Here is a 23,331-nt window from a genome sequence, read left to right on the forward strand (position 1 = left end):
AAACAACTGATGCGGCCAGTAGTTGTATATCCATCCAGCACTCGACTAACTACTCAAAGATAGTAACCATCCAAAACCAAATCCCTCTCTCTAGTCACCTCCAGCCTTCAAGATCTCTCCGTTCCAATTCTGGCATCCTGAGCATCCCGAGCATCCCCAGTTTTAATTGCTCCACCATTAGCTCTGAATTCCCTCCCTCTTCAAGACGCTCCTTATTACCTACCGCTTTTGGTCACGTGCTATCTGCTTGTGACTATCAAATTTTGATTGATGTTGTACAACATTAAAAGGTGCTGTATAAATACAAGGAGTTGTGCCCAGATCCCAAAGAGCCAGCATCAGAAGAGGAGGGAGAAATAACTTGTTTTCACAAAGTCAGTATAGAAAGATGCTCACAGCCTGGCTGTGTTTCAGATCTGCTTTACTTTCGACACAAATACAAATTGAAACTGTGCAGTTAACACCCAGTATGTCATAACAGACCCACATAGAAAACAAGTTGCTCCCAGAATCAGTTCTGATTTCCAGCATTCTGTCTCATTTTAGACTTGTTGTGGTTGTTGGGTTTTTGAGGGGTCCCTTCCTTCAATTTCTTCTTTGTAAAGGGATTTGGTTGTGTCTGTGGGGGGGGGGGGGGGGAAAGAGAGGAGAGAAACACAATAGATGTCAGGTGATGAGTATTGAACTGCATTACTTACATTTACAACCTTGCTGCAGTGAGAAAAACTGCACTTGCTGGAGGCATTTAGTTCTTTAAGCCCATTCGGTGAGTTCATGGCACTGCTCCATTTCCCTCTACCCTCACTCAATGAAAATCTGTTAATCTCAGTCTTACAAGCTCTTAATTCTCCCCACAATCCCATTGTCTTTGTGTGTGTGGGAGGGGTGGAGGAAAGGTTCCAGATTTCCCCAACACCTTGTGTGATGACGTGCTTCCAGATTTCACTCTAAGCTTATGCCTGCTTGTTCAGGAACCTTCCATGTGCTGTATGTAGTTCCCAGAACTGAACACAGTACTCCAGATGGAGTCTAACCAGAGCTCTGTAAAACTGACATCACTTGCTCCCTTTTGTATTGTTACTAAGAGTTTCAAGCAGCAGAATCTTTAAACAGGAGCTACCAGTGGGTTGTTGTCTACCTCACTACAAGTTCAGGCCCAAAGTAACAAAGCACTAGGCACACAAGTCACCAGTTAGGGTAATGGAAGCAAAGCTCCATCATCCACAACCTAATTTGCACCAAGTCCTGTTCATCCATCATACCCTCTGCTCGGTGACTACACTGGCTCCCGGTCTGGCAACACCTCGATTTTAAAATTCTCATTGTTGTTTTCAAAATCCCTCTATGTCCTCGCCCCTCCCAATCTCTAACCCCCTCCAGATCTCTGTGCTCCAATTCTGGTCAATTGCACATCCCCAATTTTAATTGTGCCCCACTATTGGCAGCTGTGCCTTCAGCTGGAATTCCCTCCCTAAACCTACCTTTTCGGCAGTGCACAGGGAGCACCACGCTGTCCAGGGGACGGGGCCAGTGCGGAGGGAGTGCCGCGCTGTTGGGGGAAGGGGGTGCGTGGGGGGCAGTGCGGAGCTAGCGCCTCGCTGACGGGAGAGCCAGTGTGGAGGGAAGGAGCTCAAAATCGACCATCAGTAACAAACAGATGATCTGATCATTATCTCGTTTTTCCGAGCTTGCAGTGGGAAGTCTGGAGGTTGTGAAAGGTGCTACATAAATGTAAATCTTTCTTTGTGGGGTGTGTCCCATGACAGGAAGTCCGCAATAATACAAATCAGAGGTTTGCTGGGTCACATTGTCCGTTCAAAAGATTCAGGGTCCAAGTACAGAAATAGAGAGATATACAGCACAAACAGGCCCTTTGGCCCACCGAGTCTGTGCCGACCATCAACCACCCATTTATACTAATCCTACATTAATCCCATATTTCCTACCACATCCCCTACCATTTATCTACACTAGGGGCAATTTACAATGGCCAATTTACCTCTCAACCTGCAAGTCTTTGGTGGTGGGAGGAAACCGGAGCACCCGGCGGAAACCCACGCGGTCACAGGGAGAACTTACAAACTCCACACAGGCAGTATTTATTTAGTTTATTTATTTAGAGATACAGCACTGAAACAGACCCTTCGGCCCACCGAGTCTGTGCTGACCATCAACCACCCATTTAACATCCTACATTAATCCCATATTCCTACCACATCCCCTCAATTCCCCTACCACCTACCTACACTAGGGGCAATTTAACAATGGCCAATTTACCTATCAACCTGCAAGTCTTTGGCGTGGGAGGAAACCGGAGCACCCGGCGGAAACCCACGCGGTCACAGGGAGAACTTGCAAACTCCACACAGGCAGTACCCAGAATTGAACCCGGGTCGCTGGAGCTGTGAGGCTGCAGTGCTAACCGCTGTGCCGCCCTTCATTAACAGCTCGTAGATAGGTACAAAAAATAATTCATAAGGCTATTGGAATGTTGGCCATTCTCTTAAAGAAGTTATGTTGCAGCTGTACAGAGGTTGGGATAAATTCCATCTGAAGTAACTGTTCAGTTCTGGACATCACACTTCAGAAGGAAATATTGGCCTTGGAGAGGGTGCAGCGCAGATTCACTAGTGATACTGGGGCTAAAACGGTTAAATTACGAGGAAAGGTTGCATAGACTAGGCTTGTAGTATTGTTTCAAGTATAGAATAAAGGATTTGATAGGGTAGATAGTACGTCCTTTGGTGGCAGGATTCCAGAATAAGGGGGCATAAACTTAAAATTAGAGCTCGGCTTTTATTTTTATTCGTTCATGGGATGTGAGCTTTGCTGGCTAGGCCAGCATTTATTGCCCATCCCTAATTGTCCTTTGGACATGTCAAACACTTCTTCACACAAAGGGTGATGAAAATCTGGAACTCTCTTCCCCAAAAAGCTGTTAAAATGACAAAACTGAGACTGGTAGATTTTTGTTGGATAAAGGGATTAAGGGTTACGGAGCCAAGGCGAGTAAATGGAGTTAAGACACAGATCAGACATGATCTAATTGAATGACAGAACAGGCCAAAAAGGCTGAATGGCCTCTTTATGTTCTTAACACATTCCTTTACCATTCCCGTATGATAAATGGTGATGGGTGCAGTTTTTACCATTTTCCGTTTCCTTGGCAACTGCGTCTCTACCTCCATTTTCTCACCATCACTATGCTCCTTATCCAGGAGCAACTCGTCCCTCGTGTCTTTTCTGCTAAAGATATGCTCTGCAAGACAAACGGTAACTGTTAGGCTTGAATGGGTCACTGTGCCCAAGGATGCGAGAAAGCCAGTAAAGATACAGTCAGTAACACAGGGCGCTGGGGGGAGAAGGGTTACTGAGTGACAGTGTGAGGGAGCTGGATTAACATCAGTAGAGATACAGTCAGTAACACAGGGCGCTGGGGGAGAGGAGTGACAGTGTGAGGGAGCTGGATCAATATCAGTACTGCACCAAAGGGTGCATTTACACAATAAACCATCAAGGGAGAGGCAAATGTTATATGTGGAGAGATTAGAGAAATTCAGATTGTTCTCAGAATAGACAAGGTTAACAGGAGATTTGTTTTTTTTTTTAAACAAAGCATGTTGTGATCTGGAATGTGCTGCCTGAAAGGGCAGTGGAAGCAGATTCAATCGTAACTTTCAAAAGGGAATTGGATAAATACTTGAAAAGGAAAACATTGCAGGGCTCTGGGGGGAGCAGGGGGAGTGGGACTAATTGGATAGCTCTTTCGAAGAGCTGGCACAGGCACAATGGGCCGAATGGCCTCCTTCTGTGCTGAGTGTTTATAACATGAATCTGGTCTCAAGAACACCAGTGGGATTCAGGCTTAAGGTCACAGTCTACAGCCAGTTGCAGGAGTTCAGCTTGCAGTCACTCACCTGGGTACAGGTCACTCATACTGTCGTCCGAATCATCATTCTCACTTCCTCCACTCTCATCCGGCTCCCAGAATTCCTTCCGCTTGTGACAAGGCTCCTCCCTGTCGGATTCCTGATTCCGCTTTTTCTTCTGTGACAGACACGCTGGCACGAAGGGGACCCCAAGAGCGGCACACTCATTAACTGAGCCAAGATAGAGAGACATAATGTGAGGACAACATTGCTCCCCATCCCACAACCCCCTCACCAACCCCCCCGCCCCCACAACCCACCCCCCCCCCCCCCCACCATCAGGGCAACTCTGGCCATCAGTAACATAAAAAGGAACCCAAAAATCTTCTACTGGCATGTAAATAGTAAGTGAGTGGCAAGAGGTGGGGTGGGTCCTATTAGACGAAGAGGGTAATGTATGCTTAGAGGCACAGGGCAAGGATACAATATTTAATGAGTACTTTGTATTGGTGTTTACTAAGGAAGAGGAAGCTGACACAATATTGGTAGAAGTAGAGATGGTGGAGATAATGGATGGGGGTGAAAATTGATAAGCAGGATGTACTGGAAAGGCTGACTATACTTAGAATGGATAAGTCACCTTGGTCCAGATGGCTTATATCCCAGGTTGCTTAAAGAAGTGGGGATGGAGATAGCGGAAGGGCTTGCTATAATCTTCCAATCTTCCCTAGATACGGGGGGAGGTGCCAGAGGATTGGAGAGTGACAAATGTGACACCCTTATTCAAGAAAAGGTGTAAAGACAGTCCTAGTAACTACAGGCCAGCAGTTTAATATCACTGGTGAGTAAAGTTTTAGGAACAATAATCAGGGGAACAAAAATCAACAGGCAGTTGGAGGGGCTGAATGGCCTATTGCTCTTATTTCTTATGATCTTATGAAAGGTTTGAGTTAATTAAGGATAGCCAGCATGGATCTGTAAAAGGCAGATCGTGCTTGACTATTTTTTTTTTGCAGTAACAGAAGGTTGATGAATACGGTGGATGTTGTCTGTATAGATTTTAAGGAAGTTTTTTACAAAAGGCTGCGTTTGCTGACAATGCTACCACTAGGTGGCACTGCAGTGGCACATGCGCAAATGCAGCCTGTGCCACTGAAACATCACTGTCTGCGACTTCAGGCAGCTGCCAGGACTAAAGATGGCGCTGCTCAAATAATCACACAAAAGCAACCTAAACACATGGCTTCCCCCACCCCCGCGCTCTGCACGTGTTACTCGATGACGTAATCTGCGCATGCGCCAACTAGTCCTGGCAAAGCGGAACGCATTGATTGGCACAGTCTGATGACGTCAGCTGCCGGCTGCGTTGTCGATAATCACTTTGTTTACAAAATACTACAGAGAAGGCTGGTTAACAAAATTGAGGCTCATGGAATAGGAGGGTCAGTGTCAGGTTGGATAAAAAATTGGCTTAACGACAGAAAACAGTGACTAGTGGTAAATGGTTGTTTGTCAGACTGGAGGATGGTAGACAGTGGTGTTCCCCAAGGGTCAGTGCTTGGATCAGTGCTTTTTAGAATGCAGAATAAAATTTCAAAATTTGCTGATGATACCAAACCTGGAGGAATGGCCAACAGTGAGGATGATACGAATCGACTGCAACAGGACATAGACAGGGTAGCAGAATGGGCAGATGGAATTTAATAGAAGTGAGGTGACGCATTTTGGTAGAAGGGATAGGGAGAGCAATATAGACTAAATGGCACAGTTCTAAAGAGTGTGCACGGACAAAAAAGGACCTGGGGGTTCATGTGCATAGACCCTTGAAGGTGGCAGGACATATTGAGAGAGTGGTTAGCAAAGAGGAGGCGGTGGCGTAGTAGTAATGTCACTAGATTAGTAATCCAGAGCCCAGGCTAATGTTCTGGGGACATAGGTTCAAATCCCACCACGGCAGATGGTGAAATTTGAATTCAATTAATAAATCTGGAATTAAAAAGCCAGTCTAATGGTGACCATGAAACCATTGTCAATTGTCATAAAAACCCATCTGGTTCACTAATGTCCTTTAAGGCAAAAGAAATCTGCTGGCCTGCATGTGACTCCAGACCCACAGCAATGTGGTTGACTCTTAACTGCCCTCTGAAATGGTCTAGCAAGCCACTCAGTTTAAGGGCAATTAGGGATGGGCAACAAATGCTGGCCTCACCAGCGATGCTCAAATCCCACAAACAAAGAAAAAAAATAAGATCTAGGGCTTCATAAATAGAGGTATTGAATACAAAAGCAGGGAAGTTATACTGAACATTTATAAAGCTCTGGTTAGGCCCCAACTAGAATATTGTGTCCAGTTCTGGTCACCACACTCTAGGAAGGATGTGAGGGTCCTTGAGAGGGTGCAGAGGAGATTTACCAGAATGGTTCCAGCGATGAGGGATTTTAGTTACAAGGTTAGTTTGGAGAAGCTGGGATTGTTCTCCTTGGAGCAAAGGAGATTGAGGGGAGATTTGATCGAGGTGTACAAGATTATGACAGGTTTAGATAAGGTAGACAAAGAAAAGCTGCTCCCATTAGCTGATTGTACAAGGACCAGGAGACAGAGATTTAAGGTTTTGGACACGAGATGCAGGGGGAATATGAGGAAGAACTTTTTTTACACAGCGGGTGGTAATGACCTGGAACTCGCTGCCCACGAGGGTGGTGGAAGCGGAAACGATGAATGATTTCAAAAGGAAATTGGATGGGCCCTTGAGGGAAATAAACTTGCAGGACTAACAGGGAGAGCAGGGGAATGGGACTGACTGGATTGCTCTGCAGAGAGCTGGCATGGACTTGATGGGCCAAATGTTCTTCTCCTGTGCCGTCAGCACTCTATATATAGAATAACAGATTCCTGGGAGTGAGTTACAGACTGGAATCCAATTGAGGGGTTTGCAACAAAACGTTTAGTTGTTTATAACTCATTATCTGAGCCCCATGATTAATAAACTTCAAACTATTATACATCCTGTGCACTTTGCCCTCCATTTTGAGTCTCTTCTCCACCTCCCCCCAAACAGACTCACATTTGTTTAGTGCTCTCTGGTAGCGTTTCCCATTCACATGGCGAAGGACATGCTGTGGAATCTTGTTAATGTGACGGATTGTCAACTTGCAGAACAGCTGCTGCCTGAACAGACATAGGAAGAGTTAAAGAAAGAACTTGCATTTCTATAGCACCTTACACCACCTCAGGACATCCCAAAGCACTTTACAGCCAATGAGATACTTTTCTGAAGGGTTAAAATCACTAATTTAGGTATCATCGCAGCCAATTTGTGCTCAGCAAGCTCCCACAAACAGCAAAGTGATAACCATATAATCTCTTTCATTTAGTGATGTTGACTGATGGACACCAAAAGAACTCTGCTGCTTTTCTTCATGGGATTTTTTACATCCCCAAGGGGGCCGACAGGGCCAAAGTTTGTCACCTCATCTGAATGACAGCACCTCCGACAGTGCAGCACTTCCTCAGTACTGCAATGGAATTGTCGGGCTCAATTATGTGTTCGGGTCTCTGGAGAGGAACTTCAACCCAGAACTTTGGAGTGTTTGATGAGGACAGTGTAGAGGGAGCTTTACTCTGTATCTAACCCCGTGCTGTACCTGTCCTGGGAGTGTTTGATGGGGACAGTGTAGAGGGAGCTTTACTCTGTATCTAACCCCGTGCTGTCCCTGTCCTGGGAGTGTTTGATGGGGACAGTGTAGAGGGAGCTTTACTCTGTATCTAACCCCGCGCTGTACCTGTCCTGGGAGTGTTTGATGGGGACAGTGTAGAGGGAGCTTTACTCTGTATCTAACCCCGTGCTGTACCTGTCCTGGGAGTGTTTGATGGGGACAGTGTAGAGGGAGCTTTACTCTGTATCTAACCCCCGTTTTTTTTTTTTTTGTTTGTCTTTTTTTTGGCTCCCGATTAAGCAATGTCTCGATTTTAAAATTCTTTCCTTGTTTTCAAATTCCTCCATAGTCCCTTCCTATCTCTGTAATCCCCTCCATTCCCACAACCCCTTCGAGATCTCTATGCTCCTCTACTTCCGGCCTCTTGAACATCCCTGATTTTAATCGCTCCAACATTGGCGGCTATGCCTTCTGGTGCCTGGGCCCCAAGCTCTGGAATTCTCTCCCTAAACCTCTCCACCTCATTTTCTTCCTTTACATCGCTCCTTAAAAATTACCTCTTTAACTACATTTATGGTCATCTGACCTCATGTCTCCTTATGTCAGTGTCAAATATTGTTTTATCATGATCCTTTGAAGCACCTTGGAACATTTTATTACATTAAAGACATGATATAAATATTTAATTGTTGTTCTATACCTGTCCTGGGAGTGTTTCATGGGGACAGTGTAGAGGGAGCTTTACTCTGTATCTAACCCTGTTTTTTTTGGAGTGTTTGATGGAGACTGTGTAGACGGAGCTCCATTCTGTATCCAACACCCGTTTTTTTTTTTTTTACTCTGTATCTAACCCCATGCTGTACCTGCCCTGGGAGTGTTTCATGGGGACAGTGTAGAGGGAGCTTTACTCTGTATCTAACCCTGTTTTTTTTTTTTGGAGTGTTTGATGGAGACTGTGTAGAGGGAGCTCCATTCTGTATCCAACACCCGTTTTTTTTTTTTACTCTGTATCTAACCCCATGCTGTCCCTGCCCTGGGAGTGTTTGATGGGGACAGTGTAGAGGGAGCTTTACTCTGTATCTAACCCCGTGCTGCACCTACCATGGGAGTGTTTGATTGCTGTAAACTCTAGGACGGATAGACTCTGAAAGTCTCGCACTTACGGATTTTTTGTGCTGGGAACAACATGTGGCTCAAACTGACTGTAGTTAAACGGCTCGTTCATCGCCAAGCGCTGGTACTTCTTGCCCTTGGTGTAGGCCTGCAGATCTGCCAGTCGGCATGGTAACTCGTGCCCAGTCAAGGAACATTTCACCTTCAAACAGCAGAAACAAACAACTTTACAATCAGATGAAAATATTCCCATAGTTTTGTTTTGATCACACTTTGAAAGTCAATGAACCAACATGAAGTTAAAGATCCCCATGGTATAATCAGATGAAGTGCAATAGGAGGGTGAGCAAGTTCTCCCTGGTGCCCTGGCCCAACATTCCTCACTCATCCAAAACCACAATGGTTAGTCGATGTTGCACAGTTTGTGGGATCTTGCTGTGTAGACGTTGGCTGCCAGATTTGTCTGAAGGCGGACTGATTAACGTCCTGGAGAGGCACAGACCAACAAACTGGTTTATTTCATGTGAAGTACACGACTGAACAGACCATCTCCTTCAACGAAATCCACTGTATTTCATATCGCTCCTCGTCCTCACACCAAGGAGAACACGAATGCTTACTGTGCCTGCCACTGTCTTCCTTGCGTTACCCGCCCATCCGCAGCCCCCCCAATCTACAAGCTCGGAAGCCTGGAAACTAAATAGCACTAACTTTTGTTTTTAATTTATCCTGAGGATGTCAGCGTCACTGGCAAAGCCAGTATTTATTGTCTGTCCCGAAGTGCCTGAGAAGATGGTGGTGGGGCTTTGATGCAGCTTCATAGAACTGATAAATGAGAAGTGTCACAAACGTGAAACGTTAAATCGCTTTCTCCACAGATGCTGCCAGACCTGCTGTGTATTTCCGGCACTTTCTGTTCTCATTTCAGAGTTCCAGCATCTGCTGTATTTTGCTCTTATTCATAGAACTGAGGGTCTCTCCAGGCCACTTCCGAGGGCTGTTAAGAGTCAAACGTTGGTGTGGGACTGGCGTCACATATTGCCCCAGTCTGGGTAAGGACAGCAGGTTTCTTTTCCTAAAGGACATTAGTGAACCAGCTGGGTTTTAATGACTGTTCTCAGCTTTTTATTGCAAATTCTCAAACTGCACACGGGTGGGATTTGAACTCCTATTCTCTGGACTGCAGCAACTGAACCACTAAACCACCGCACGCCAATTATTGACCAAACCCCTTCTTTCCTCAAGCTGGAGTCTCTCTCAGTCTAGTCGGAGACAAAACAAGAGCTTTTTTAAAGAGCTGGTGGAGACTGTGCATCCAGAGGGACAGCAGGTGATGCCCCCCACCCCCCAATCCCTTCCCCTCAACAAGGGTCAATATTCAAAGGGGCTGCAGGGGTTGATATTTAATGGCAACATGAAAACAAACATTTTCACATAATGAGTGGTTAGTATTTGGAATGGGCTGCTAAAAGGGCAGTGGAAGCATATTTAATAACTTTCAAAAGGGAATTGGATTAATAGTTGAAAAGGAGAAATTTGCAAGGCTGTGGGGATAGAGCAGGAGGGAGTGGGACGAATTGGATAGCTCTTTCAAAGAACAGGCACAGGCAGGACGGGCTGAATGGCCTCTTTCTGTGCTATATGATTCTATGAAAGAGGCCAGGGGGTATTTAAAGGCCTCACTGCCGCTTACTCACCCGGTTGTTGTTGTGGCTGACCTGCAGCGCCGGGTGTTGCTGCAGGAAGGCGGCAAGCTCCGAGGACAGGGAATCGGGAACCGGACCAGGCGGCAACGCCGCCTCCTCCATGGAGATGAAGCTGATCCGATTAGAATCGAGATCAGCGGCTGGATTTCCGGGTCAAACACGTGGGGCCACCTGAAACCGGAATTAGAAAATAGCAACACTTCCGGATTTTAAACATAAAATGACCCCAACTAGAAAATAAAACCCTATTTGATGTTCGAATTTTCATCAGATTCTCAAAAATCCCGGGATTCGGAATCAGAACAACTGCCTTCCCCCCCCCCCCCAAAACCGATTAAACCTATTTAAAAGAAGTTTTTATTCCAGAAATCTCATTGCAATGTAAATATGGAACTTCCGGTAAGATGGCGGGTGTGAAAGTGCCCTATCTCCACTATAGTGAGACTGGACCATGTGGAGTTCATTCACAATGAAATTCCTAAATGGGCCAATTAATAAAATTAAAATCTGAGCAGAAATATAAACAGAAAGTGCTGGAAATACTCAGCAGGTCAGGCAGCATCTGTGGGGAGACAAATAGAATTAAGGTTTCAGGTCAGTGACCTTTAATGAAAGATTAATTCTGAAACGTTAACTCTGCTTCTCTCTCCACAGATGCTGCCTGCCCTGCTGAGTATTTCCAGCATTTTCTGTTTTTTATTTCAGATTTTTAGCATCTGCAGTATTTTGATTTTATAAAACCTGAGCAGTCTGTTTGATTCCAGAAAATGCAGATGTTTTGCTTTGTAATGTTTCTGTCTGTACGGAAATAGGCCATTCGGCCCAACTGCTCCTCAAGAGCCTCCTCCCACTCCTCTCCATGTTATCATATCTTTCCTCCCTCATGTGTTTATCCAGCTTCCCCTTAAATGTATCGATACTATTCACCTCAACCACTCCCTGTGGGAGCGAGTTCCACATTCTCACCACTCTCTGGGGAAAGATGTTTCTCCAATTGGATTTATTAGTGACTATCTTATATTGCTGGCCTCTCCTCCCCAAATCTTCTCTACATCTACCCTCAGCCTTCTCTTTCCTAGAGAAAAGAGCCTCAGCCTATCCCAATCATTATAACCTTTCAGTTCAGCTATCATCCTCGGAATCCTTTTGCATCTTCTCCAGTGTTTCAATATCCTTTGTGTTATATGGAGACCAGAACAGATCACAGTGCTTCAAGTACAGACTAATTCCTTGCCCCTTCCTATCTCCTATAACCTCAAACTCTCCATTTCTGTGACATTGTGCATTCTGCACTGACAGTGTCAGCCTGGATTATAAACTCAAGTCTGTGGAGTGGGGTTTGAACCCACAACCTTCTGCCTCAGAGAGAAGGCGGAGTGCAACTCACTGAGCTACAGCTGACTTAGGTAAATCTAGCGAAGGTGTGTGCTTCCCCCTTAGATCTATCCGCCACCCATAGTTAATGAAACAGCTTCACCTTTCATGAAAATTGGCCAAGTTACTGAATCATAAGAACATAGGAACAGGAGTAGGCCATTCAGCCCCTCGAGTCTGTCCCACCATTCAATGAGATCATGGCTGATCTGTGGCCTAACTCCATAGACCTGCCTTTAGCCCATATCCCTTAATATCTTTGCTTAACAAAAATCTATTTATCTCAGATTTAAAATTAACAACTGTTCTAGCTTCAACTGCTGTTTGTGGGAGAGAGTTCCAAACCTCTACCACCCTTTGCGTGAAGAAGTGCTTCCTAACATCTCTCCTGAACGGTCTGGTCCTAATTTTTAGACTGTGCCCCCTAGTTTTAGAATCTCCAACCAGTGGAAATAGTTTATCTTTAGCCTGTCTTTTCCTGTTAATATCTTGAAGACTTTGATCAGATCACCCCTTAATCTTCTAAATTCTAGCGAAAACAGGCCTAATTTGTGTAATCTCTGCTCGTAACTTAACCCCTGTAGTCCAGGTATCATTCTTGTAAACCTACGTTGCACTCCCTGGAAGGCCAATATATCCTTCCTAAGGTGTGGTGCCCTGAACTGCTCACAGTACTCCAAGTGGGATCTAACCAGGGTTTTTTTACAGCTGCAGCATAACCTCTGTGTCTTTATACTCCAATCCTCTAGATATAATGGCGAGCATTCCATTAGCCTTTTTGATTATTTTCTGCACTTGCTTGTGGCATTTTAAAGATCGATGCACCTGAACCCCCAAGTCTCTTTGGACATCCACTGTACTTAACCTCTTCCCATTTAGAAAGTACCCTGCTCTATCCTATTTTGGTCCAAAATAGATAATCTCACACTTGCCTGCATTGAAATCCATCTGCCACAGTTTTGCCCACTCACCTAGTCTGTCAATATCTCTTTGCAATTTTATGCTATCACCTAGACTGTCTACAATGCCGCTTAACTTTGTATCATCAGCAAATTTGGATATATGACTTACTATGCCATCATCCAAGTTGTTAATGAATAATGTGAATAATTGAAGCCCCAACACAGATCGCTGCGGGACACCACTAGTCACATCCTGCCAATCAGAGTACTTACCCATTATCCCCACTCTCTGTTGCCTGCCACTCAACCAACTTTCTAACCATGTCAATAATTTGCCCTCAACTCCATGGGCTTCTACCTTAGTTAACAGTCTCTTATGTGGGACTTTATCAAATGCCTTCTGGAAGTCCATAGACATTCCCCTGTCCACTACCTTAGTCACCTCTTCAAAAAATTCAATGAGATTTGTTAGGCCTGTCCTTCCCGTCATGAATCCATGCTGGCTGTCGCTGATTAACTGAAATTTTTCTAGGTGTTCAGTCACCCTATCCTTGATTATAGACTCCAGCAACCTGTCCACCACAGATGTCAGGCTAACTGGTCTGTAATTTCCTTGGTTCCCCCTTTCACCCTTCTTAAAAAGTGGAGTGACATGTGCAGCTTTGCAATCCAGAATCTAGGGAACTCTGAAAGACTATAGTTAGGGCATCTACAATGTGCTCCCCTACTTCCTTTAACACCCTCGGATGGAAACCGTCAGGTCCTGGGGATTTCTCACTCTGTAGTTCCATTAATTTCCTTGTTACTGATGATTTACTTACGTTAACTATATTAAGTCTCTGTCCCCTATCAGCTATAAATTTTTTCAGGACTTCCGGCAAGTTATCCTCCTTTTCAACTGTAAATACTGAGGCAAAGTAATTGTTCAACATGTCTGCCAGTTCTCCATTATCAATGACATCCAGTTTCAGTTTTTAGTGGGCCGACATTGCTCTTGACCACCCGTTTTCCCTTTATGTAACTATAACATTTCTTCTTATTGATTTTGTTGTCCCTTGCAAGTTTCCTTTCATAATTTCTTTTAGTAGCTCTTATAAGCTGCTTTGTGACCGTTTGCTGGTCTTTGTATCGATCCCATTCGGCCGGATCTGTGCTGCGTTTTGCATTTTTGTAAGCCCTTTCTTTTAGTTTTATGCTATCCCTCATCTCTTTAGTTGTCCATGGCTGTTTTTTCTGTGAAGTGGAGCTTTTTCCTCTCAGGGGTATATACTCGCTCTGTATTTCGTTAAATGTTTCTTTAAATATTCTCCACTGTTCTTCAGTCATTTGACCCATTAACAGATCTACCCAGTTTACCATGGACAGTCTCTGTCTCATCCCAGTAAAGTCAGCCTTACCCAAGTCTAAAATTCTAGTAGTTGATTCGTGCTTTTCACTTTCAAATGCTACCTTGAATTTGATCATGTTGTCATCACTGTTTGATAGATGTTCACGCGCAGTTAGGCTACTAATTAAATTTGGCTCATTACTCATAACTAAATCGAATATTGCCTGTCCCCTTGTTACATCTAGGACATATTGATGTAGGCAACTATCCCAGACACATTCCAGAAATTCACTACCTTTCTGACAGGTGCTAGTCTGCCTCTCTCAATCTATGTGTAAGTTAAAATCCCCCATTAATACTACTCTGCCTTTGTTACACACTTGCCTAATATGTGCATTTATACAATCTAACACCTCAGAACTGCTACCAGGGGGTCTATACACAACACCTATTACAGTTTTAGATCCTTTTCTGTTAATCAATTCCACACATAAGGTCTCCACTGGATGCTTCCCCTCATTATATCCTCCCTCATCAATGAGGTGATATTATTTCTAATCAGTAAGGCTACTCCACCCCCTCTGCCATTTTCCCTGTCAAAGAACAAAGAACAAAGAACAGTACAGCACAGGAACAGGCCATTCGGCCCTCCAAGCCTGCGCCGATCTTGATGCCTGCCTAAACTAAAACCTTCTGCACTTCCGGGGTCCGTATCCCTCTATTCCCATCCTATTCATATATTTGTCAAGATGCCTCTTAAACGTCGCTATCGTACCTGCTTCCACCACCTCCCCCGGCAGCAAGTTCCAGGCACTCACCACCCTCTGTGTAAAAAAACTTGCCTCGCACATCCCCTCCAAACTTTGCCCCTCGCACCTTAAACCTATGTCCCCTAGTAACTGACTCTTCCACCCTGGGAAAAAGCTTCTGACTATCCACTCTGTCCATGCCGTTCATAACTTTGTAAACCTCTATCATGTCGCCCCTCCACCTCCATCGTTCCAGTGAAAACAATCCGAGTTTATCCAACCTCTCCTCATAGCTAATGCCCTCCAGACCAGGCAACATCCTGGTAAACCTCCTCTGTACCCTCTCCAAAGCCTCCACGTCCTTCTGGTAGTGTGGCGACCAGAATTGCACTCAATATTCTAAGTGTGGCCTAACTAGAGTTCTGTACAGCTGCAGCATGACTTGCCAATTTTTATACTGTATGCCCCGACCGATGAAGGCAAGCATGCCGTATGCCTTCTTGACTACCTTATCCACCTGCGTCGCCACTTTCAGTGACCTGTGGACCTGTACGCCCAGAATTCTCTGCTTGTCAACACTCCTAAGGGTTCTGCCATTTACTGTATACTTCCCACCTGCATTAGACCTTCCAAAATGCATTACCTCACATTTGTCCGGATTAAACTCCATCTGCCATTTCTCCGCCCAAGTCTCCAACCGATCTATATCCTGCTGTATCCTCTGACAATCCTCATCACTATCCGCAACTCCACCAACCTTTGTGTCGTCCGCAAACTTACTAATCAGACCAGCTACATTTTCCTCAAAATCATTTATATATGCTACAAACAGCAAAGGTCCCAGCACTGATCCCTGCGGAACACCACTAGTCACAGCCCTCCATTCAGAAAAGCACCCTTCCACTGCTACCCTCTCTCTTCTATGACCGAGCCAGTTCCGATTCCATCTTGCCAGCTCACCTCTGATCCAGTGTGACTTCACCTTTTGTACCAGTCTGCCATGAGGGACCTTGTCAAAGGCTTTACTGAAGTCCATATAGATAACATCCACTGCCCTTCCTTCATCAATCATCTTCATCACTTCCTCAAAAAACTCAATCAAATTAGTGAGACACGACCTCCCCTTCATAAAACCATGCTGCCTTTCGCTAATACATTCGTTTGTTTCCAAATGGGAGTAAATCCTGTCCCGAAGAATCCTCTCTAATAATTTCCCTACCACTGACGTAAGGCTCACCTGCCTATAATTTCCTGGATTATCCTTGCTACCCTTCTTAAACAAAGGAACAACATTGGTTATTCTCCAGTCCTCTGGGACCTCACCTGTAGCCAATGAGGATACAAAGATTTCTGTCAAGGCCCCAGCAATTTCTTCCCTTGCCTCCCTCAGTATTCTGGGGTAGATCCCATCAGGCCCTGGGGACTTATCTACCTTAATGCTTTGCAAGACACCCAACACCTCCTCCTTTTTGATCATGAGATGACAGACTATCTGCACTCCCTTCCCTAGGCTCATCATCCACCAAATCCCTCCTGTAAACTTTATAACCAGGTATATTTAGTTCCCAGTCCCGACCATCCTGCAGCCACGTCTCCGCAATGGCCACCACATCATAATCTTCCATCTGAATTTGTGCCTGCAGCTCATCTAGTTTATTCCTTACACTCCTTGCATTTGTATATAAAACTCTTATTTGGGCTATACCCCCTAACCTGTCCCTCAGCACTGATGCTTTATTCACCTGTTTATTATTTCTCTCTTCTGGTTTAACCAGTATACTTCTTGCAGTTTGGTAACAATCAGCCTCACCACTAACCTGCACTCCTACCTTCTCCTTTAACTCCCTGTTTTTCCATGTAACTGAACCCTCCCCCCCACTATTTAGTTTAAAGCCCTACTTACAGCCTTAGTTACGCGATTCACCAGGACTCTGGTCCCAGCATGATTCAGGTGGAGCCCGTCCCATCGGAACAGCTCCCTCCTTCCCCAGTACTGGTGCCAATGTCCCATGACTTCGAACCCATTTCTCCCACACCAATCTTTGAGCCACGCATTTACCTCTTTAATTTTATTGACCCTTTGCCAATTTGCTCGTGGCTCAGGTAGTAATCCGGAGATTATTACCTTTTTGGTTCTGCTTTTTAACTTAGCCACTAGCTGCTCATATTCCCTCAGCAGAACCTCTATCCTCGTTCTACCTATATCATTGGTACCTACGTGGACCACGACAACTGGATCTTTCCCCTCCCACTCCAAGTTCCTCTGCAGTCCAGATGAGATATCCTGAACCCTGGCACCAGGTAGGCAACACAGCCTTCGGGACTCTCGATCCTGGCCACAGAGAACAGTGTCTATGCCCCTAACTATACTATCCCCGATTACGACTACATTTCTCTTTTCTCCCCCCACTTGAATGGCTCCCTGTACCACGGTGTTGTGGTCAGTTTGCTCATCCTCCCTACAGTCCCTGCTCTCGTCCACACAGGGAGCAAGAATCTCGAACCTGTTGGACAAGGACAATGGCTGAGGCTCCTGCAGCACTACCTCCTGGATCCCTCTACCTGCCTCATTCATAGTCACACCCTCCTGTCTCTGACCACTGGCCGAATTCAAGGTAGTTAATCTAAGGAGAACTGCCTCCTGAAACACAGTGTCCAGGAATTGCAGCACTTTTGGACATTCTGAAGTTGTGAACAGAGGAATGACAGAAACAGCAACCAGGCAGAGTCAGCTTCCTTTCCGCTGAGGCATTCTGGTGTAAAACTGTACACAAGGCAGGTTTTACTCACTGGCAGTGTCACAGAAATAGCACTGGACCAGGAGGTGGCAGCATTCACCAGCAAAGAAGAGGAATGAGAAAAACAGAAACCACAGACTGGAGAATTCAGGATTTCATCAGTTTGACACAGCTGAGACGGGTGATATATCCCCAGGGAAGAGCTGGTCACTATCCCCCGGGTGTGGAGGAGGGAGGGCTCTATCAAGGAGAGGATGAACAAGGACAACAAACAGTAATAGCAGGTTTCGGGAAAGATAGTGTTACAGTGAGGGGTGTGGGTTATATCAGAGTGTTACAGTGAGGGGTGTGGGATATATCAGAGTATTACAGTGAGGGGTGTGGGGTATATCAGAGTGTTACAGTGAGGGGTGTGGGGTATATCAGAATGTTACAGTGAGGGGTGTGGGGTATATCAGAGTGTTACAGTGAGGGGTGTGGGATATATCAGAGTGTTACAGTGAGGGGTGTAGGGTATATCAGAGTGTTACAGTGAGGGGTGTGGGATATATCAAAGTGTTACAGTGAGGGGTGTGGGATATATCAGTGTGTTACAGTGAGGGGTGTGGGATATATCAGAGTGTTACAGTGAGGGGTGTAGGGTAGATCAGAGTGTTACAGTGAGGGGTGTGGGATATATCAGAGTGTTACAGTGAGGGGTGTGGGATATATCAGTGTGTTACAGTGAGGGGTGTGGGATATATCAGTGTGTTACAGTGAGGGGTGTGGGGTATATCAGAGTGTTACAGTGAGGGGTGTGGGATATATCAGTGTGTTACAGTGAGGGGTGTGGGATATATCAGAGTGTTACAGTGAGGGGTGTGGGATATATCAGAGTGTTACAGTGAGGGGTGTGGGATATATCAGAGTGTTACAGTGAGGGGTGTGGGATATATCAGTGTGTTACAGTGAGGGGTGTGGGGTATATCAGAGTGTTACAGTGAGGTGTGAGGAATATATCAGAGTGTCACAGTGAGGGGTGTGGGGTATATCAGAGTGTTACAGTGAGGTGTGTGGGATATATCAGAGTGTTACAGTGAGGGGTGTGGGATATATCAGAGTGTTACAGTGAGGGGTGAGGGATATATCAGAGTGTTACAGTGAGAGGTGAGGGATATATCAGAATGTCACAGTGAAGGGTGTGGGGTATATCAGAGTGTCACAGTGAGGGGTGTGGGGTATATCAGAGTGTTACAGTGAGAGGTGAGGGATATATCAGAGTGTTACAGTGAGGGGTGTGGGGTATATCAGAGTGTTACAGTGAGGGGTGTGGGGTATATCAGAGTGTTACAGTGAGGGGTGAGGGATATATCAGAGTGTTACAGTGAGGGGTGTGGGGTATATCAGAGTGTTACAGTGAGGGGTGTGGGATATATCAGAGTGTTACAGTGAGGGGTGAGGGATATATCAGAGTGTTACAGTGAGAGGTGAGGGATATATCAGAATGTCACAGTGAAGGGTGTGGGGTATATCAGAGTGTCACAGTGAGGGGTGTGGGGTATATCAGAGTGTTACAGTGAGAGGTGAGGGATATATCAGAGTGTTACAGTGAGGGGTGTGGGGTATATCAGAGTGTTACAGTGAGGGGTGTGGGGTATATCAGAGTGTTACAGTGAGGGGTGAGGGATATATCAGAGTGTTACAGTGAGGGGTGTGGGGTATATCAGAGTGTTACAGTGAGGGGTGTGGGATATATCAGAGTGTTACAGTGAGGGGTGTGGGGTATATCAGAGTGTTACAGTGAGGGGTGAGGGATATATCAGAGTGTTACAGTGAGGGGTGTGGGGTATATCAGAGTGTTACAGTGAGGGGTGTGGGGTATATCAGAGTGTTACAGTGAGGGGTGTGGGGTATATCAGAGTGTTACAGTGAGGGGTGAGGGATATATCAGAGTGTTACAGTGAGGGGTGTGGGGTATATCAGAGTGTTACAGTGAGGGGTGTGGGGTATATCAGAGTGTTACAGTGAGGGGTGTGGGGTATATCAGAGTGTTAGAGTGAGGGGTATGGGGTATATCAGAGTGTTACAGTGAGGGGTGTGGGGTATATCAGAGTGTTACAGTGAGGTGTGTGGGGTATATCAGAGTGTTACAGTGAGGGGTGTGGGGTATATCAGAGTGTCATAGTGAGTGGTGTGGGGTATATCAGAGTGTTACAGTGAGGTGTGTGGGGTATATCAGAGTGTTAGAGTGAGGGGTATGGGGTATATCAGAGTGTTACAGTGAGGGGTGTGGGGTATATCAGAGTGTTACAGCGAGGGGTGTGGCGTATATCAGAGTGTTACAGTGAGGGGTGTGGGGTATATCAGAGTGTTACAGTGAGGGGTGGGGGATATATCAGAGTGTTACAGTGAGGGGTGTAGGGTATATCAGAGAGTTACAGTGAGGAGTGTGGGTTATATCAGAGTGTTACAGTGAGGGGTGTGGGATATATCAGAGTGTCACAGTGAAGGGTGTGGGGTATATCAGAGTGTTACAGTGAGGGGTGGGGGATATATCAGAGTGTTACAGTGAGGGGTGTAGGGTATATCAGAGAGTTACAGTGAGGGGTGTGGGGTATATCAGACTGTAACAATGAGAGGTGAGATATATGAGAGTGTTACAGTGAGGGGTGTGGGGTATATCAGAGTGTTAGAGTGAGGGGTGTGGGGTATATCAGAGTGTCACAGTGAAGGGTGTGGGGTATATCAGAGTGTTAGAGTGAGGGGTATGGGGTATATCAGAGTGTTACAGTGAGGGGTGTGGGGTATATCAGAGTGTCACAGTGAAGGGTGTGGGGTATATCAGAGTGTTACAGTGAGGGGTGTGGGGTATATCAGAGTGTTAGAGTGAGGGGTATGGGGTATATCAGAGTGTTACAGTGAGGGGTGTGGGGTATATCAGAGTGTCACAGTGAAGGGTGTGGGGTATATCAGAGTGTTACAGTGAGGGGTGTGGGATATATCAGAGTGTCACAGTGAAGGGTGTGGGGTATATCAGAGTGTCACAGTGAGGGGTGTGGGGTATATCAGAGTGTTACAGTGAGGGGTGTGGGGTATATCAGAGCGTTACAGTGAGGGGTGTGGGGTATATCAGTGTTACAGTGAGGGGTGTGGGGTATATCAGAGTGTTACAGTGAGGTGTGTGGGGTATATCAGAGTGTTACAGTGAGGGGTGTGGGGTATATCAGAGTGTTACAGTGAGGGGTGTGGGGTATATCAGAGTGTTACAGTGAGGGGTGTGGGATATATCAGAGTGTCACAGTGAAGGGTGTGGGGTATATCAGAGTGTTACAGTGAGGGGTGTAGGGTATATCAGAGTGTTACAGTGAGGGGTGTGGGATATATCAGAGTGTCACAGTGAAGGGTGTGGGGTATATCAGAGTGTTACAGTGAGGGGTGTGGGGTATATCAGAGTGTTACAGTGAGGGGTGTGGTGTATATCAGAGTGTTGCAGTGAGGGGTGTGGGATATGTCAGAGTGTTACAGTGAGGGGTGTGGGGTATATCAGAGTGTTACAGTGAGAGGTGAGGGATATATCAGAGTGTTACAGTGAGGGGTGTGGGGTATATCAGAGTGTTACAGTGAGAGGTGAGGGATATATCAGTGTGTTACAGTGAGGGGTGTGGGATATATCAGAGTGTTACAGTGAGGGGTGTGGGGTATATCAGAGTGTTACAGTGAAGGGTGTGGGGTATATCAGAGTGTTACAGTGAGGGGTGTGGGGTATATCAGAGTGTTACAGTGAGGGGTGTGGGGTATATCAGAGTGTTACAGTGAGGGGTGTGGGGTATATCAGAGTGTTACAGTGAGGGGTGTGGGGTATATCAGAATGTTACAGTGAGGGGTGTGGGGTATATCAGAGTGTTACAGTGAGGGGTGTGGGATATATCAGAGTGTTACAGTGAAGGGTGTGGGGTATATCAGAGTGTTACAGTGAGGGGTGTGGGGTATATCAGAGTGTTACAGTGAGGGGTGTGGGGTATATCAGAGTGTTACAGTGAGGGGTGTGGGGTATATCAGAGTGTTACAGTGAGGGGTGTGGGGTATATCAGAATGTTACAGTGAGGGGTGTGGGGTATATCAGAGTGTTACAGTGAGGGGTGTGGGATATATCAGAGTGTTACAGTGATGGGTGTGGGGTATATCAGAGTGTTACAGTGAGGGGTGTGGGGTATATCAGAGTGTTACAGTGAGGGGTGTGGGGTATATCAGAGTGTTACAGTGAGGGGTGTGGGGTATATCAGAGTGTTACAGTGAGGGGTGTGGGGTATATCAGAATGTTACAGTGAGGGGTGTGGGGTATATCAGAGTGTTACAGTGAGGGGTGTGGGATATATCAGAGTGTTACAGTGAGGGGTGTGGGTTATATCAGTGTTACAGTGAGGGGTGTGGGATATATCAGAGTGTTACAGTGAGGGGTGTGGGGTATATCAGTGTTACAGTGAGGGGTGTGGGGTATATCAGAGTGTTACAGTGAGGGGTGTGGGGTATATCAGAGTGTTACAGTGAGGGGTGTGGGATATATCAGAGTGTTACAGTGAGGGGTGTGGGGTATATCAGAGTGTTACAGTGAGGGGTGAGGGATATATCAGAGTGTTACAGTGAGGGGTGTGGGGTATATCAGAGTGTTACAGTGAGGGGTGTGGGGTATATCAGAGTGTTACAGTGAGGGGTGTGGAGTATATCAGAGTGTTACAGTGAGGGGTGAGGGATATATCAGAGTGTTACAGTGAGGGGTGTGGGGTATATCAGAGTGTTACAGTGAGGCGTGTGGGGTATATCAGAGTGTTACAGTGAGGGGTGTGGGGTATATCAGAGTGTTAGAGTGAGGGGTATGGGGTATATCAGAGTGTTACAGTGAGGGGTGTGGGGTATATCAGAGTGTTACAGTGAGGTGTGTGGGGTATATCAGAGTGTTACAGTGAGGGGTGTGGGGTATATCAGAGTGTCATAGTGAGTGGTGTGGGGTATATCAGAGTGTTACAGTGAGGTGTGTGGGGTATATCAGAGTGTTAGAGTGAGGGGTATGGGGTATATCAGAGTGTTACAGTGAGGGGTGTGGGGTATATCAGAGTGTTACAGCGAGGGGTGTGGCGTATATCAGAGTGTTACAGTGAGGGGTGTGGGGTATATCAGAGTGTTACAGTGAGGGGTGGGGGATATATCAGAGTGTTACAGTGAGGGGTGTAGGGTATATCAGAGAGTTACAGTGAGGAGTGTGGGTTATATCAGAGTGTTACAGTGAGGGGTGTGGGATATATCAGAGTGTCACAGTGAAGGGTGTGGGGTATATCAGAGTGTTACAGTGAGGGGTGGGGGATATATCAGAGTGTTACAGTGAGGGGTGTAGGGTATATCAGAGAGTTACAGTGAGGGGTGTGGGGTATATCAGACTGTAACAATGAGAGGTGAGATATATGAGAGTGTTACAGTGAGGGGTGTGGGGTATATCAGAGTGTTAGAGTGAGGGGTGTGGGGTATATCAGAGTGTCACAGTGAAGGGTGTGGGGTATATCAGAGTGTTAGAGTGAGGGGTATGGGGTATATCAGAGTGTTACAGTGAGGGGTGTGGGGTATATCAGAGTGTCACAGTGAAGGGTGTGGGGTATATCAGAGTGTTACAGTGAGGGGTGTGGGGTATATCAGAGTGTTAGAGTGAGGGGTATGGGGTATATCAGAGTGTTACAGTGAGGGGTGTGGGGTATATCAGAGTGTCACAGTGAAGGGTGTGGGGTATATCAGAGTGTTACAGTGAGGGGTGTGGGATATATCAGAGTGTCACAGTGAAGGGTGTGGGGTATATCAGAGTGTCACAGTGAGGGGTGTGGGGTATATCAGAGTGTTACAGTGAGGGGTGTGGGGTATATCAGAGCGTTAC

At 46.0% G+C, this 23,331-nt stretch overlaps 1 protein-coding gene across 1 annotated transcript; it reads right to left on the reverse strand.

Annotated features, from left to right (window-relative positions):
• Positions 1 to 404: 404 nt before the first annotated feature.
• On the reverse strand, positions 405 to 10,516 carry surf2 (surfeit 2). The gene is made up of 6 exons (XM_068012051.1): positions 10,337 to 10,516; positions 8,690 to 8,841; positions 6,935 to 7,038; positions 3,918 to 4,100; positions 3,150 to 3,259; positions 405 to 619 (listed from the first exon to the last, which is right to left on the reverse strand). The coding sequence occupies exons 1-6, from the start codon at positions 10,445 to 10,447 to the stop codon at positions 512 to 514; spliced, it is 768 nt and encodes a 255-aa protein (XP_067868152.1). The 5' UTR covers positions 10,448 to 10,516; the 3' UTR covers positions 405 to 511.
• Between the last annotated feature and the right edge of the window lie 12,815 nt (positions 10,517 to 23,331).

The sequence above is a fragment of the Heterodontus francisci genome, chromosome 32, assembly GCF_036365525.1.
Source record: "Heterodontus francisci isolate sHetFra1 chromosome 32, sHetFra1.hap1, whole genome shotgun sequence".
In the NCBI taxonomy this organism is placed as follows: domain Eukaryota; kingdom Metazoa; phylum Chordata; class Chondrichthyes; order Heterodontiformes; family Heterodontidae; genus Heterodontus; species Heterodontus francisci.

What these genes read in the sequence shown, in the direction of transcription:
- surf2 (XM_068012051.1), bottom strand. Translation starts at nt 10,447, where the DNA reads ATGGAGGAGGCGGCGTTGCCGCCTGGTCCGGTTCCCGATTCCCTGTCC. An exon ending in TCAGCCACAACAACAACCGG is followed by an intron (nt 8,842 to 10,336) that starts GTGAGTAAGCGG and finishes TGCTGTTTGAAG; the next exon opens with GTGAAATGTTCCTTGACTGG. An exon ending in TGCCAAGGAAACGGAAAATG is followed by an intron (nt 620 to 3,149) that starts GTAAAAACTGCA and finishes CCCCCCCCACAG; the next exon opens with ACACAACCAAATCCCTTTAC.